Source organism: Neodiprion fabricii, chromosome 3 (assembly GCF_021155785.1).
Source record: "Neodiprion fabricii isolate iyNeoFabr1 chromosome 3, iyNeoFabr1.1, whole genome shotgun sequence".
Lineage (NCBI taxonomy): Eukaryota > Metazoa > Arthropoda > Insecta > Hymenoptera > Diprionidae > Neodiprion > Neodiprion fabricii.
In genome coordinates, this window is record NC_060241.1 from 35,788,171 (window position 1) to 35,806,630 (window position 18,460).

Consider the following 18,460-nt stretch of genomic DNA (forward strand, 5'->3'; position numbering starts at 1 on the left):
GAAAGACGAAAATTCTGAATAAGTGAGTGCTCGCTCTTGACGCTCGAAACAGCTTTTATAATATACCAGGGATTGCGAGGATGTCGAGTAGGCAAACTATTCATAAAAGTCATTGACGTTTCTGCATTCTCATTGTATATACCTTTGTTAGTATAGTAGGTACATAATATCTAGATGTATACAGAATCTTACGCTAGATCGTATTTCGTCGAGATTAGATTGAGCCGTAACCTTTTAGGAGTACAACAGTACAAATACGTCTAAGCAAACGTATCGACTAAGTAATCGTAATCTTGAAAGAAAAAAAGAAAAACAAAAAAAAGAAGACGATCGCACGAGGCGGGACGAAGTTACGCGGCCGGTAAGTCTCGTATCGAATTTTAAGTTGCGTTAACGCAGCTGGCTACGAGCTTCGTGAAAGTCCGGAAGAGGTCGGATGATCGTCTTTCGACGTGTAGAGCCAAAATGCCGTCTGCTAGGCGCGTCGTCTGTCGAACTGCTGAGGTAACCGGGTCGTATTTCTGACGTAAAACTCGCTGTGATAACTGACAAAGAATTTGCGAATTGAAAAATAGTGCTCGGGGTTCAATTCTGTGTCGACCAACTCTGGTTGTAGCCAAATAACGGATAACTGTGACCGGATACGTGCGAGTGTTCAACCGGTAGACATTGATTTTTACTCTTTTGGCTTTCCGCCGTCAGATGATCAAGCGACGAAACGTCATCGTACAGTTCTGACTCTATTTACAACCCGAGTAATCGTCTCTAGAATCTTATTTTCGACGATAACCCTGGACTACTGCCACTGACACGGATAGTCGATAGAGACTCTTCTAGAAATTCTACTTCTTTCAAATGTAATTCATTTCTTTTAGAGAATATATCAGACGTCGTTCTGTGACGACAAATTTGTGTGAATAATCAAATTCTGTTCGACTGTTTTTGTTTTTCTTACTCTTGCCGTATCGATACAACAGCAACATCATCATCACTGACCGAAATTGTTTGACATATTTTTTTTTCGTCGTTGGTGTAATCGTGTTTCAGCTGAGTGGAAGATTACGTTGACTCGTACACAACTGAGTAAATTTTAATTTGATCAATACAAAGTCGAGTATTTCAAGCGAAAAAGAGTGAAATAAAAGACAACAGTTCACACAGTAGTAATTATGTCGCTCTAAGCCACTCCGACGTTAGATAACATCGCCTCGCGTTATATACGCTTATACAGGTTCCCTCACATTACGTAATTTTCGAGTTGCATGCAAGGTGCAGTTCACGGAAGACAAGATATCGCGTATATCCTTGTTCGGACTGCGACCATTCTCTCACCCCTTTCCATTCGAGAAGTTGAAAGTGGAAAAAAACTCCTGTATTAAACCCGTGATTCACCGAGAACGTCACGATCAGGAGTGAATCACGCGATTGAAATTATATCCGCGTCTAACTGCGCGACGCTGACAGTTTTAAAATTCTTTACTATTATTATTATTATTATTATTATTATTATTATCATTATTCATCTTGATTTTTGTTACTCTTGTAATATCTTGTAACGAACTGCACGTTCCGCGAATGACGTCCGCAGAGCCGTTGAGAAGTTTCAAACAACTCCGAGGGTTCGTTAACCTCGTGTAGTAGCAATTGTCAAAAGCCCCGCTGCAATCTATCTCTTTAGGTTAAATACAGATTTGTCCGTTGCGGAAACGGGTCAGTCGGTGCGCAGGTTCGGCAACAAAGCGTTGATTGAACGAATCATTCCGTAGTACGTATTTACGTGGGTGTATCAACGCTAGCTAGAAATAAAAACAACAATTCGTATAATCCACAATGAAAAATTCATCGGTTTCGTAATTTCTTTCACAAATCATACGCTTCCGAAAGTCTATCAACAACTTCCGGTTTCGCGTAGAAACTGACAATGAAACGCGGTGTCACTCTATACGAATTATGAGCTACATGGCGCACGGCAGAGAAACAATTGCACAGCGCTATTACGCGTCATTTGTTTATCCGCAGTGCGAGTCGTTGTTGCGAAGAGAAACACGCGGTTCCGACGGAGTTTCGAAAACCTTTAACGAGCTCATTGTCAATCCGCGTACGAGATCCGAAGTTGTAGGTGGAAGATCGCATCGCTGTACCGCGTAAAGCAAAAGCTGGGATCTAATCAGTCATCAGAGTTACACAGGAAAAATGAATTCGGAATTGAGTGTGTTCTGACGTATATTTCTCGGCGTTGGTAAAGAAACGAAGATTATACGTATTATAATTCGATGGAGAGAGAACAGAATAGACAATAATACATCGTCGGAATGGTGTAGAATAATGGGCCGTGGTCCCGTTGAGCGTGAGCACCGTACACCTGGGTAAAAAAAAAAAAAAAACGTAGGAAAAATAAGAGAGGAAGAGGAAAGGAAGCTGATCGGCGCATCGCATCGCATCGCATCGCCCCCGCCTCTGCATCGTCGACGAGCATCGCATCGCATCTCTGGGTTAAGTCGCGCAGCGTAATATCGCGACAGCGAGCGAAGCGCCCCTGGCGGCGTACCGAGGAACCGGAAGCCGGCGTCGTTGGCCAATAAACAAACGACGAGCGAGGTTCGCGGCGGCTGGCGGTACGAAGGAAGGCAAGCGAGGCGCCTCACGTCGGAATCGCCTGACAAGTCGTCGCGCTGCAGCTGCGGTGCGGGTGGTTGTCAAAGGTGGAGGAAGGAAAGCCGGCGCGTTGCCTCGCAAAGATATCGCGAATTTTTTAACCCCGAGTAACCTCCGAGCCAGCGGTGATAACTGATAAGAATCGCGGAGAGAGATAGAGTGACAGAGAGAGAGGGAGAGTGCGTGTGTGAGTGAAGTGAAGTTACCGAGGAGGGTCGACGCCAAGTTTCGACTGTTTTTCACCCCGCGTGCAGCTCAAAGTCGTACCGACGACTGTCATCGGCGAGTTTCTCGGCTCTGATCTCGCACCTTGAAAGAAGTCAGCAGCCCGGCGGCGCTATGAATGAACAGAGGTTAACGGGACCGTGTGTGATCCTCGGAGATGATCAGTGATTCGGATTTCGACGATCAGACCCGGGATAAATTCGCACCCCGTTTCGCTAGCATTTTACTATCGAGGACGTCGAGGTTCGAAACAATAAAGGGAGGATGGAGTTCGAGCTCGACGGCAGCCTGAAGGAATGGGCCAAGGATAAGCCGCTCAGCATCCTGCAGCTCGATCCAGCTGACAGAGCGGTTCTCAGGATTGCCGGTGAGTGTATCGCCAGTTGGCGTTTTACTTTCTTTCTTCTCTCGGTTTTTAGCCCCAATAATTGGATCGGAAATTTCCGACTTCTCGCAAATTTTATTTACGCGTAAACATCCGGCGAGACGTTGTTTAATTCTCCTTGAGGAAAACCTTTGTTTGCTTTACTTGAACCAGCTCCGCCGATGAAGCGCTGCGACAAGTTTTTTTTTTCCCGCCTAACCGGGAATTAAGTTGTGTATGTAAACAGATTTTAACGTCGACGAAATTTCCCAGAATTTCATTCGCATGAGTATATTTTGGAAACTGACTTTGACTCTCTCCTGGATCTGTCTTTAGTGTTTTTATTCCAGCTAGTAACGAAATGTAAACATTCCGAGATCGAGTTTCTTTCATAAACTTTACACCTCACGAGTACCGTGATTGCACAACGAAGACGTGTACGCGCACCTTAGATATTGAAAAAAATTATAATAATCATGGTCAAGCGTACTAAAGATTCTTCGATGAGACTCGGCGTATCGTTGTGATGTCAAAACACGAGCTTGTAGAGCGATGATAAAGAAGAAAAAAAAAAAAACACATCACGACTGTGTAGCTTACAGCGACTTGTGTAACCGATAAAGATAAAAAATACGTTCTTAGCAGAAAAAAAATTGAGAAAAAAACAAACCACGAACGATTTTGACCGGTTTTGCTCTTATCTATGCGGTTTTACTTAAAGATTCTTCCTCGAATAATAACTTAAGAGGATAATTTTGCACGGTGGCAATAACACTGATATATTTATCTGACTTCTCTTGCGTTTCGTAAATATTTCCGCGAAATGTTTAGTCTTAAGTTGCAATTTCTTGAAAATACGAAAACACATTCGACTTTATCGGCTGACATTAGTAGTAAAAAAAATTTCTAACCAATAACATAAACAAGATTCACGTGTCAGCGCCAGGCAGGCACAGATATACGTATCTATCTGTATATGTACATATGTATCTATCTATGGTGGATCCCAAAACAAACCGGTGTCGATGACTGGTGAATTTTTTTGTCAGAACAATCGTACAGAGAACAAGGCTGGCATGATACGGGTAGGGGATTATAAAAGTGAGGCGGCAATTAATCGATGACAGGAGGCAAGGCCTCCCCCTCTCCCTCTCCCTCCCCCTCCTAGCTCGCATCATAGAGTAAAAATGATCCGTTCCAACTTTCCGAGAGACCCCCTCGTGTGTGACGTCGTCGCGACGTGGCGGCGGCTTCGGTCATTCATAAATCACACTGTAACTTGTTGGCTGTAATAATGTGTGGACCTACAGGTATAGAGTGAAACACAACACGTGGCATCGTCGTCCCTGGCAACCGTCGCAACTTGACAACAACAAGACTCGAACCGTCTCGTTCTTTAGATATTTTGTTATTCAATTTCCATCTTTTATGGTTTTCAACACCGTTTTTTATTGGGGTAATTGTTCGAGGATTTTATCATCCCGAGGTGTGGAAATACTAGTTTTATCTAGGTTGCTCAAAATCGGGATACTCGGTGAACGGAATTTTGAAATTCCAAAATTTCACCTAATTGCACTTTGTCCATTCTCAAGATCACACCTCGGTGATTTCACCAAAATTAGTTCCTTTCTGTTAACGGCTTGTAATTTAACGAAGTATCGAAGGGACGTATCTATACTACCGCTATGTTCAGGATACGTACCTAATTTATTCTGAATTCAAACGGCCTGATTTCAATCGATTATATATGCAAAAGTTTCCAGGGTGTTGCTGAAAATTTCAAATGACGAGAATTTTTCATTTTCTCTATATCGGACTACATGTTTTACATATTCGACCGTTCCTTGAGTAAAAAACATTCCTATACTTTGATTTGTTAAATCGTCAATGACGAATCAATAATTCTGATCGATCATGATCAGGCATTCCACAGCGCTGCTTTTATAAGACTCTCTGAACCGCCGCACATTTTTCCATAAGCAATGTAAATCAAAGTCAAAGAGCGAGATTATTATAATACCACCACACAATTACGAAATTATCAAGGCGTTTTGTGGCCAAAGAATTTCCAGTTTTGCGGAATTGCTCGAACGGCTATTAATTGTACATTTATCAGGCCACAATACGAAACGGCGATAACTTCGAAACCTGTGGATACTAACTAACAATGTCAGTTCCGCATTATTTTTTTAATCAGCAATTTTACGTCATCGAATCCTTTGAAAAGATAATACAACATCTACAATTGTGCTGCGGTGACGTCGTCAGGTAACACAGTCGACAATAAGTGAGCACCAATTGATTCAGCCTCGCAGGGTCGACGTTGCGACGATTGCACGTAGGTCAGATCTTTAAACTTTGTTATCAGGCCAATAACGCGTTTCAATCGTACCGCCCGACGTTCGTCGTCGTCGTCTTAGTGCGTCGTGTAATTGATGATTCCTGCCCAAGTAAAGCCACGAGGACATGACGGGAGGTTAACGTATTTATTACGTAGTCTTGCCGTCGTGTAGCAGCAGAAGCAGCAGTTTCGTGATGAATTTATATGACATCTTTATACACACACGTTTATACTTGACGAGCTTTTTAACATTCTTTGCATACGTGAGAAGCAGAGTTACCAGTAAGTAGGCCTGCTGAACGCGCAACGGTGTGAACCTTCGGAATTCAGATCGGTGTAAATTATTATCAAACAGAACGCTTCGACAGACTCTGTACCACTATGTATAAGCATAGAATTCTACTTCTCGGTTATTCCAATCACGCGAATATTCCGTTCATCATTTTTCCTTGCTCGGGTGACGACGACGCCGACTTTGCGTTTCGTCTGGGAAAAAATCATTATTGCACAATTTTAGAACGGTTTTTATGGCGTTGGCTTTTCGAGACAAGAGTATCTTTTTTTTTATCTTGGTCTACTCAATTTCGGACATTGCCAAAGGTGCGAAGTAACTATTTTTCCTAAAAAGGCATTTTCACGGCAACGTTGCTAACTTCGTCTTCATTAATTTTACGCTAATCCAGGTATTATTCATTCATACTCCCGTGTTACACGTGTCGCGATTTGAGTGTCACTGGAGTTTTCTTTCTGTGTTCATTTCACAGTCGTATGGTACGCGATGTGTCGGCTTTATTATTTATGGTAGGTGTAGCTGCAGCAGGTTGTAACAACTGTAGCTACGCGGACAGAGACGTATGTAAGATATGTGTGCACATCCTGTTCTGTTTCAGATCGTATTAGGTATAGTACGCGTATTTCTGTTTGGTCTGTTTGTGCGATGATTGAGTACCAGGCTGAAGTTAGTAACGTTGATATATCGAAACGTTGAAACAAAAATTAATATTTTGCACCTTCAGAATACCTAAAGAAGAACTTGAATTTATAAAATCCGAGTTTTTTAATGCTGTATTATTAACATTTTACTAAATGTCAAGTAATCCTAAAGCTGCAAAACAACTACTTTTTCCAAAGATGCATCATTCCAATAACGTTGACAAAAAACTTCATCGTTTCATTTGCGGTCGCAATCATCTTCTTTCCAACTTTTCCTTTGGACAATTTTACCTGTACAGTGCAGTTCTTCGATGTAGGTTTTCTTTTTGTTTTTGTTTTTTTCGCTGAAATTGAACACCCGGTTTTTGAAGTGCTTGTGAAGCACCTGCTTATTTCCGGTCTATAATATAACACGCCTACTGTGCATACACGTTATTATTTTACTCGTGGCGTGTTACACGAAGATTAAAATGAGGAATTGGATTACGACCACGATGGTATAAAACGCAACGCATCTCATTTACAGTCTGTTTATTTACGGTGAATTTTTGTGTCGGATCGCTGATTTTGACTATGTTTTTTTATGTTGAATTATTATTACGGTGAAAATATTACCATTGTGGATATCCGTAATTTTTAACATTTAACGCGATTCGATTAAAATTATATAATTATGACAAGTAAGAGCGTAGAAAAAAATAAATAAAACTAAACGTTGTTAAAAATTGACGAGAGTGAGTATTTTTCGTTCGTGAAGAATGTTATAATTAAAACACTGCGAAAATTTATAGTTCCGTGCGTGATCAACGAATATAACATTTCTAACACATTTTGACTAATTAATTGTATATATAACGCTATAGTTTAATTATTTCGCGATGTCCCGCAGTGACGAAGAATAAATATATGTAGGTATAATAAAGAGACGGAAAGTAAGCAAGTTTTTTTCAAAATAAAGTCAACTTGTAGGTAAAACTTTGTCAACGATTTTTTAAATCTCTCCTGATGTTTAATCCTCCTTCGTCCCGACTGTTATTTTTTAATACACGGAACCCTTTAGTGCTCGGATGTTATTTTATCGGGAATTATTCGTCAAAAAATGTCAAAAAAAATTCTTGAATATAGAAAAACATATCCATTCGATACTCCAACAGGTTTAAGATCGAAATCTTTTGCTGATTCTTTGATAAAAATTCTTAAAGCTAGACATTTACGGAAGATAGAAATTCCCTCTCAGCACGGGTAAACATTTTCTCCGCCGACAGCGATGTTTCATTTTCACTCGCGTATCGAGAACTTTTTCGAGCTTGCAACGAATCGCCTGCAGCAGGCAGCAGACCGTATGCATCATCGTCGGGGGTTGCTCGGGGTTCTAGTAATAGAATCACCCTCGTTGTTCTCTCCGCAACGCGCACAGATAACATCCACCCATCCGTCCGTGATGCTAGACACGCCACGTGGGGCGACGTATACGTAAATCGGGGTGGCAAATGAGCTTACTTGCATGCATAAGCGTACTTGGTAGTCACTTTCACGGCCTTCGAGCTACCCTTGCGTGCATCAGCATCAGCAGCAGCGCGAGGAACGTTTTCACCAACCAACCCGTCGTAATGGCTCCTCGCTATTTCGCAGGTCCCTCGATTAAGTACAGACACTCTGCAGAGGGGTGTGTTGCCTACCTCTCGGTCTGTTTTTACTTTTACAGCTGCTTATCCTTCCTCCCCCTCATCCTCCTTCTCCCCCTCCGCTCGGTCCCTTCATACCACCTCAAGGACTATGCCTGTAATTCACGCGATGCTGAGCGACTCAATCGTCGTTGTTTCGAAGTTTTTTTTTTTTTTTTTTCTTTTTATTATTATTTTTTTAATTATTTTATTATTATTATTATTATTTTACTAGTGCACTTCTTGATTTAAACTGCACCACCGCGCCGCTGCACGTAATTCTGAATTAGTAGAGAGAAAGAGAGAGACGAGGAGAAAAGAATTTTGTTACACACGAACGATTAATTGAAATTTTCTGTTTGTATTTTCTTTAATGTTTATTAAAATTTCCACTATCCTCAGGGGTGTAACTAGGCTGAGGCAATCGGGCTAATGCCCCGGGAAACGCGAGGTAAGGTAAAAAATGAAATGGAAATGTTTCATTCGGATTCGTAATCGTGATGTTTAGCTGTTTTATTTTCTTAAGGTCTGGTTGTTGTTCGTTGGTTTGCCATCAGACACCAGCGTATTATTTTAGCCAATTTAACAACTCGTCAGTCAGTGTACTTCTGGTATTTTCCAATGCAAATGCTTATTTCAATTCAATAATTATGACTGTAGTATTTTAATAGTTATATCGATTGTATAGTAAAAAAAGTGAAATATCTTACTTGGATAAATGGTAATTTTATTTTACAATGAACAGAATGCATAAATCGAATATCTTATTGTTTTATTGGGAGCAAGTTTATGAAGCGTGGGAGGGGAGGCTCCAGAAAAATATCATTCATTATTTACCCAGGGGGCCCAATTTGCCTTCTTGCCCCGGGACCCCCTAAATGCCTACTTATGCCCTTGACTATCCTATACGTATTACGTAAAGAATAGCTATATCGCTCAACGTTGATATTTGTTAATATTAACCACTGATTTTATTTGTATTGTAATAATTTTATCACCGATGTTTATTATATTCTTTCATGTATATATGTCGGGCTCGTTTTATTACACCGAGTGAATTAATTAATTAATTCGTCGCAGTATGTTACAGATAAATTAGCCGGCTTTTGTTGTGTGTTAAACACGGCATGTATATTTTTAGCAAAAATCGCGATTTGCGTCACGCTCAATTTCGTTCCGCGTCAACTGCACTAATCACGAGATTATAACTACTCGCATCCGTGTTCGCACAATTTTAGCAACTCCGGTCCGGAACGATTTATTTCGAGTCCCCTTTATTAGATGCGTCGCGATAAGGGTTGGCTGCTTTTTCTATTCAAAAAGTCCAAAAGTCCGTCTGTTTAAACGGTGATTTTGATTTAATTTCCCGAATGCTCATTACTTAAGATTTCTAATTAAATTCAAATAAATGTTATAGCGATATTTTGAGTGAAGAGGGAGGGATGCTGGATGCGTACGTTCGATCATGTCAAACTTAGTGACGTCATCGTAACTGTTCATGCTGAGGAAAAACCGATATCTCGCGATTTTGGAATTATTGTCTGACATTCGGTAAACCGTAATAAAACAAGACACATTCGTACATCGAAATCTCAGTTTCTTATAAATCATCGTAACATTCAGAAAAAAACCACTTTTTCCCCCAATATTTCGTTACGACAACGTCACCAATTTCAACCTCGTTGCGTTCGAGCCGTGAGAAGGAAAATAGCGTCGAGTCGAGTTTGTTGCAACCGAACCATTTGCTAATTGAAACTTACGCGTACTTTATGTGTCTGTATACGTATGTAAGGCATAACGTGAAAATTAAATTAACCTACCCAAGAATACAGGAACCGCACCGCGGGCGGCGCTTTCAACAATTATTATCATACTATGTACTCTGCTCCTGCAGCTTTCGTGTCTCTCTCTTCGTTCCTTCGCCATATGCATATACATATATCATATGTATATATATATACACACACCACGCACATTAGATACATTGTACGTACATATACCTTGTAAGCTGTACCTACAGTTTCTTACCTTAGAATAAAGTTTTACTGACAATGAATCGTATTACGTGTATTTCTTACTCTAGTTTCGGTTTTTTTTAAATGAAGAATAAATGACCAAATAAAATTGTAACGTTGCAAATCTGAATTTAATTGAATATATTATATATTATTTTTTGTTTTACGTTCGTTCGATCCCCCCTCCCCCCGCCCCCTTTTTTTTCTTTTGCTCACGGTTTTCTCTCGCGCAACGCAATGTATTATACGAGCTGGTATTGAGCTCAAGGCTCGTGAATTCCAGCAGGCGACGAGGTGGAGAAGAACGGAGAGAAGGAGGAACGTTATGGAATATCGATATTATAATTTATAGGCGTACAAGTTGTTTATTGTTTTTTTTTTTTCGTTTTTTCTTCTTCTATGTGTATCATAGATGTAGTTGATAGAGCTGCGTGATAATTACGAGAGTATCTCAACACTTAATTTGAATATTAGGTTCAAGATTCTACTTCGCAATTTGATGTATGTTGTAACCTATAATATACATAGACTTGTATAACTCGTAAGATTCGTTCCGCAATTGAGACTCTCGCTATTTAGTACCGAAAAGAAGTCGATATCCTTGAAATTAGATATTCAAAAATATACGAAACTACTTGAAACCCTGCATAATGTACTCGACTGTAATATACCTTATATTATACTCGTATTATATACCCGCTATTGCTAATAACGCAAAGAAGGTAAAAAAAAGAAGTGGGTACGATTTGATGTAAAATTCCTTCGCTGACGCGTGTAAAGATAACGAAAAATATAACTCGCGACCCGGTAATTGATTCGATCCCAAAATCAGTGCGCATCAATGAAAGGAAATTTCGTTCGGTTTCACCTGACACTTTTCTTCCTGATTCACGAAAGCATTTTATGGTATGCACGGTAAGACGTTATTTTTATAAATCCAAGTTTCAAGAGCGACGAGGAAATTGTAATAACGATGTCATTCTGGGCTTGTGTCGCATTTTATCTACGCGTCTGCAATTTTAGCATTCCAGGTCTCGACACGCGGGAATATCCAGGGAGCACTAGGCTGCTTTTCGCCTACGTCTCTATGCAAAGACTATTTAGTTACCTTACGCGTGACTTGGATACGAGTTAAACTCATTGAGATGTATGGTATTTATATATACACATAGGTGTAACGATTCAGCTGCCAATGTTGGCTTTCACCGGGTGGTGCAGGATACGATCCACTCGACATTTCCTCCTTTCAATCATAGTCGTTGTCCGTGATCTCAGCGTTTTGAAAACTTGAAATCGTCCAGGCAAAATAATGGAGTTGAAATTAAATCAAATGCCAGAGCCAGAAAAAGTCAATTAATTAACCTGAAATTCAAGATAATTTCTCATTTTCTGAATATAAAATTATACCTAAGGCATCGTACACTGGAAAAATTGAACAAGAAAATTGTTGATTAGCGTCGCTGTTATTATTATTACGTACATTCAATAGAAGCAAAAACGACGAGAAAAGTAACCAGCTAGGTGACGTAAAATTCCGTGCAAATATATCACTCATCTGCATTATTGTTCGTTTTTCTTTGTTCTCATCCGATGCTGCAGTCAATGACTGACCAAACTGCGAATCCTAACTACAGCTGGCACAAAATTAAACGCCTGCAAAATTCTACCACTGTTTGGTTTTTCCATTTTCACGCTTGTGCGGTGAATCGCTTTTTATTTTCGCCAACAATATAATCGATCAAATTATTCGCCAATTTTCTCGCTATGCAGCTGTGAATGAATTGCAATTATTTTGCATCTCGGGTCTGAATTGTGTCGTCGTTGTCGGGATTCTTCTCGGGTTCGTTTTCCTCCGGCAACCAACTACCGACTTTTATACAGATACCTTCGTCTCAATGAAACGCGATCCTTCGCCTCATCCCCGACTATCGAATTACGTACATGTATCAACGTACTGTGTGTGTATATATATATATGTGTGTCATGTAACTCGTATTTTTTTCAACTTTCGCTTCAACGTACAAACAAACGAACACGAACGTGTAACGTAAAAATATTTCGAGGAGTGGCCGTGCAATTATTAGATTGACATCTTTTGGGCGAGGAGGGGGGATTTTTGCGATACGACCTAGCTAGCTTCGCTAGGTGATCATAGTCGTTAATCGTGATACACGCGAGGTTAATTAGTGCTTCACCGCTAATCCGACCGCTAGTCATTCCCAGAATATAATCGTTGTCGACCTTCCGTTTCGAGGTCCTGACATTCTGTCCGGATGTCTGCGAATATCGCAACAATCCTCACGGTCTGCATGTACGCCTTTCGAAATTTCTACCACGAAGAGGATGTGAAAGCAATTATTACACATGCGTTGCTCAAATTTCTGCGACGGTGGTTACTAATTACTTTTCGCGCGTGCGTGTGTTTTTTTTTTTTTTTTTTGTTTCCTCTACTTCTCTACGAATTTTTATAAGTCGAGGGGAAATTAACGCGAGATTTGAGTGACGCGATAATTTTTTGAGTCGAATTAATTTAAATTAATAAACAGTTCGATTCGTGAATTTTAATTCTTGCTCAACAATGCACTCGAATTCAAGTGAGTTTGAAGAAATTTGACTCAGCTCTTTTGTATTTCCTGTGAATTCAAATTATTTTATCCTTTTTTTTTTTAATTCAACCCAATTTCTTAATCTAATATAATTTTCTTTCATTGCAAACAGATAATTCTGACACCAGTCCAAACTAATTCAAATAAACTTGACTTAATTTTTCATTATTCAGTTATTTCTGAGTTAATTCTCAATATTTCAGTTAATTCTCATTAAATCAGGCGAATTACGTATACAAATGAGACGTCAATTCAGCGACTTATTTCCTCCTCGTTACAAGCAATGATTTTTGAAATGTGATATACGAATTTTCTACAACGTTACAAGTAATTATAGATCATCATTGATTATAGGTTGTAGGTTGTTTTAAGGGTGAATTAATTAATTCTAGTAAGTAAGTATGAGATGGTCAACTGTCCCCGATTATGGGATTAAGGACTGATAAGTCAATCTCCCGTTTCTCGAGTTTATTTGACTCACGTTATCGGACGGCTATAAATACACACGCCTGAGTTTGGGCAACGTGACGTACATACATACAGGCATACGTAGATATGTAGTACACATAACGTAGATGTTTATATATTTATATAAACACACGTGTCTGGGAGTAGGGATTATTTTGTACTCGCACGCGCGAGTTTAACTTACGTACGAGAAAAGTGTAAAAAAAAAAATAGAAAGGTGAATAAACAAAGAACGAACGTGAAATTTCCACGGCAGAAAATAAAAGAGAGAAAAATTTGATAATTTATTATTCCTTTGTATAATATAATGCACAATTCACTCGTAATTAATAAATCGATTGATTAATTAATTAATTCGATCGTTCTGTACCGATATTGTGACATCTTGTCGAATATGGAAAATTTTTTTTTTTTCGTCCATTTTGTAGGATGTGTATTGTAAAGCGAATGTAGCATAGTCGATTGTTATTTTCTGGCAAGTCGACGTGTGTCTGTGGGTTTCGCACTTGTCAATTTTTTTATTTTCTTTTATTTTAGTTGCCTGCAGACCGTGGGAAACGTGCGAGTCGTAAACGTGATATTTGCAATTCAAATTCTCTGAAACAATGTATACATATATGTACGCATGTACAGGACAGCAGTAATCAATAGAAGTTGGTCAGAGTCGACTAAATTGAAGAGACAAAGTGTGCATTTTGTGAGAGAAAATTGCAGTTGGAAACGATTAATATGCGATTACTGGTCAATTTGAACAATTCGACGTATTTCGTCGCTAATTTTAAGGATTAGATTTTATTTTAAATTCGTGACAATTTGTCGAACAAGCGGAAGTTGAGAAAGTGACGAAGTCGAAGTGCGATGGTTAGATATAACGTAGGAATGCATGTACCAATGATATAACAACACGTCGCTTTTTTTTTTTTTCTATATCTTTATTTCCAACGATGACGGGATGTTACAAATTACACCGTGTGTAGGCTTTGATCTCTCGACATTTCGTAATCACTGATTAAAACGACCGTGATTACCGGTATAATTGGAGTTTGTTATTTTGATTCGTATCATTGTCTAATTCGTTGTAGGTAGGTATATTTTTAAACGCGATCGTCATCTTCGTCATCACCCTCAACCGCCGTACCGAGTTTCTGTTGTCCGATTTATAAGCGAGAAAACGATTAATAATAACTTCTCTTATTTTATTTATTTATTTTATTTTATTTTCATGTAACGAAAAAAAGGAATGGTAAGTTAAAAGTAGTCGGTAAAAAGACAATCGTCGTTATAGCGCTGCTTTTAAATTGAAATGCCACTAAATGGTTTCGCATTTTTCGTATGATTTAGACGATTAAAAAAAAAAAAAAAAAAAACACAACAACCTGCGATTGTGTGCACTTAAAAATCAGCGAACGAAACACGCCTGCCAACATCAATGTTACGGCTAAACGGTGTAGCAGCGGTTGTCACAGTATCCGAAACCGGCCGTAATTAGATGACGTCGGCGTACCTTTTATACTATGTACCGGAAGGTGCGAGCGTTTTAACTGTACGATTTACGTAGGATGTAAAGGAGGACGACAATTTTATACTCTCGAAATGCCCGAGCTTCAAACGAGGCAGCCGCAAAAATTGTACCTTTACAAAAGCTTGTTAATTATACGCGAGGGTGATCGGGAAAATTGAGAATAGTTAGGAAATGTTGTCTATCGGGAAAAGTCAGGAAATTATATTGACGCCTCGAGTTTCGTGGAAAAAAGGTCAGGGAATTCTGAATTTTCCGACGGTAAAAGTCGGGGAATTTTATTTGAGAAAAATTGTCACCACCCTGAATATCGCAGGACGTTTTGGCCCAAAAGTCATACACAGCTATGTACGTAAATTAACATTTCATTCGAATTGTTATGATAATATAACGTTCAAAAGAGATAAAAAAAAAAAACGAAAAATTATGTCGCATTTTCTCTGTCTACCTTTTTTGTCCTACGATATTTTGGCTACGCTTTTTGAGCTTCTGAGACTCAAATTAGTCGGAAACGGTGAATTTTTGCCACTTCTCTGCCACAATGTTGGCCTCGTGTTAGCAGAGCAATGTCAAAACCAAATCGTTCGTTAAAAAGAAACAAATTTAAAAAAAGAAAAAACGACCATTCAAATTTTGTTAGGCAACCTAATTAGCACTTTAATAGCACCTAATTATGTCCGTATCTCATGGTCGGCCGGTATTTCTGACATTAGCTGCTCTGCTGCTAATGTGATCACGCACGATCGATTTTTCTCCTTACTTAACGACGGGGTTCGCCATGAATTTATCGCTCAACCGGTCTATGTGATTTGACTTGTTCTTTTGTTACGGCTCCGTCTGTCGGAACCTTCCGGCTTTTTTTGAGCATTCGGCCTTTTTCAGCCGTTCAAGTAAACCAACAATAAGTACAAGTATCTTATACTCGCACAGTGCGAATTTGGTTTCAATTTTAATTGCAGATAATTATGTATTAAAAGTTATTTCATAAGATGTAACCAAATTAAAGATTGGGGGAATCGATTTAGCTGAAATTTCGACTTTAATTAGTGGCTGGAATTGAAAATCGAGACATCCTTTAATTGAGGCAATTGAATCGACAGACCGGTTCTGCATTTGCCAATTGATTATTATCTGAATTCCTGATTTTTATATACAATATGTCGAGGATGACGAAATAATGAAGTTGCCGTCCGTCGTTGTCTTCTATTGTTCCAAAGGGCGGCTGTTTTCAAAAAGAGGAACGAAGATTTTATTTAGTAAACAAGCAAGCCCGGAATTGAATTGACGTCTCGATCAAATATTTAAATATTGAATTCTCTTTTAAAGTTTTGTTAATTAAAGTTTTAAATTTTGCCTTGTTAATAAACGGTGGTTCAAAATGCGTTCCACACGCCAAACATGTAATTTAAGAGTCTCATCTATTAGGGTGTTTCAAAAAAAGACGGATTTTTTTTTTTTTCTTATAGTGTCCAAAAATTGATAGTATACCTAAAACCAAAAAGTTTGGCGCCAATATGAGCTCTTAATGTCAATAGTAAGGTTTGCCTCTATCCATTTCTTTATTTTCCATTTAAATAACAATGGAAATTTTTTTTTTCATTTTTGAATTCTTATTACTTTGGAACGGTTCATCGTAACAACAATCTGAAAAAGAGATTTGTAGGGAATTTCACGCTCTATAAAAAACGTCCGAAGATCAAAGTTCCTCAGATCAACCGTTTCACAGATATCAGCGATCAAAAATAACACTAATCAAAAATTGCAAATATTTTCCAATAAAACTACAAAAAAATATCATTTGCCATATTTATATTATTTTTTATGTAAAATTATTTTAATTCTGTTAACCTGAGACTGTAAACTTTTTTTTTTTTGCTAATTAATTCAATACTTAACTCACAATAAGCACTTACAAAAGCATTCGTAACTTCGGAATATATTTTTCGCGAACATTTACAACGTCAAACGGTCAATTTTTCATATCAATATTTCACGGACAACGAATATTTGAAATCAATTCACGGTCTGGGCATTTGTATAAAAAAGTGTGTACAATTAATTGTACATATCGATTCTGAATCTCGTTTCGTATCTTCGATCCGATTGGAAACATGCGTTGTAATCGTGTAATGTGCCTACTAACAGGTGAAAACTATCGAGAAAAAATTTTATCCAATTTATTGACTGGTCCCTAATCTCGAATCGAGATTTTATACAGTCTAATTGTGAATGCGAAACTTTCGGTTGGCACGTGAGGGAAACAGGTGGTCCACTATATACGGTAGCCGAATAGTCATCAAGATATCATTGGCATGCTGAAAAATTTTCACGATCGTGTCTCTAATATTTTATTTTCGGCATTAGTCATCGAATATTATATACAAACATCTTGTTGATCGATTTACATTTAAATATACATCATTATGTATAGATATTTTAACGCACGTTGAAGGTATAAATTTTTTCTGTTTCATCAAAATTTCGTATAATATTTTTCCGTCGTTAAATTATAAGAGTATCAAGTATCGAGTCTCGGCGATTATTCAAGAGAACGTCAGAATCGGGGTTTAACCTCACAGATTTTTTTCTCCGACTAATTTTTATAACCGGAGTGTTGAAAATTATTGAACAACGGTTTGCGACACCGTTTCGTAGCGATAGTCGTGTTATACCCGCATGTAAAATAGTTTCATCATCGTCATCGCTATTAATTGCATAATGAGAAACAACGACGTTGTACGTCGTTAATTGGCACGTAAGTAAACCGGAACACGGCTGCAAGCACCGGCGTAATGGAAGATTAATCAGTATCCGGGTCACGTCGTGGGTGCTTTTTCACCGAGATATTTTTTTAATCTTATCGTAGCGAAAGAAACTCGTGCATGGGGTCCAAGATCCGTTGTTTCGGGAACAGCCGATGATTGCGAGCTTAATTCATTGATCGTGTTTGATGAAATTTTTCTCCACGCAAACTTGACGACGTGACCGCTAAACGATACAAACAATTTTTGTAGACCAAACACCTCGTCTCGTTGTTCGCAAATTATTGTTGTTATTGCAACCACGTCAGCGGCTCTTGTTGCTTGATTCGAAACTATTTATAACGTTTCATCGTACCTTTGATTAGAAATCGAGATCGAGCGATTATGCCCGTACATACATACATATATACATACATATATATATATATATACATTTCCAAAAGAAAGCGTCATTAATTATTATACCTCGAGTCTTGTTAACGCCCTGAATTATCGTTGCGGAACCTTTGTAATTCAATAAGAAGACAGTTTTATTTAGCGGCGGCTAGCTTTGATTTCGTCATTTCACGTGTAGACACACCCTTGCATTATAGGCATGGACACGTATTGGAACGTAATGCGTGATAGAAAAATGTACGTCTACTTATTTAATCCACGACTGGTCTGTCCAACCTTTCGAAAGTTATTTAGTTTTATTACATCGGTGAACGGGAATTTTGAATCTGGGTTCTCGATGTAAAATCTTGATTTTATTTCAAGTGAGTAATAGAAGAAAAAATCGTTTTATCAGACAAAGTTTGCTTCTTATTTCAACGTTCGAACTTCAAGACTTATTTATCAACGTTAAAATAACAAAAACAAACTATGTTAGTAATAAATGAAGATTTTGGTTATCATTCGAGGTATAG

General features: G+C 38.5%; 1 protein-coding gene across 8 annotated transcripts in view; it reads left to right on the forward strand.

Moving 5' to 3' along the window:
- The first annotated feature begins 2,520 nt into the window (after nt 1-2,520).
- The window catches only part of LOC124177529 (microtubule-actin cross-linking factor 1), a 173,375-nt gene continuing 157,435 nt past the window's right edge, over nt 2,521-18,460 (forward strand). For 4 of the 8 annotated variants that reach the window (XM_046559962.1, XM_046559963.1, XM_046559964.1 and 1 more), the window contains exon 1: nt 2,521-3,247. In XM_046559962.1, coding sequence (XP_046415918.1) covers nt 3,145-3,247 — 103 coding nt within the window. In that variant the 5' untranslated portion in view covers nt 2,521-3,144. The remainder of the gene's footprint in view (nt 3,248-18,460) is intronic. The other 4 variants (XM_046559977.1, XM_046559978.1, XM_046559968.1 and 1 more) reach the window with 3 other exon arrangements.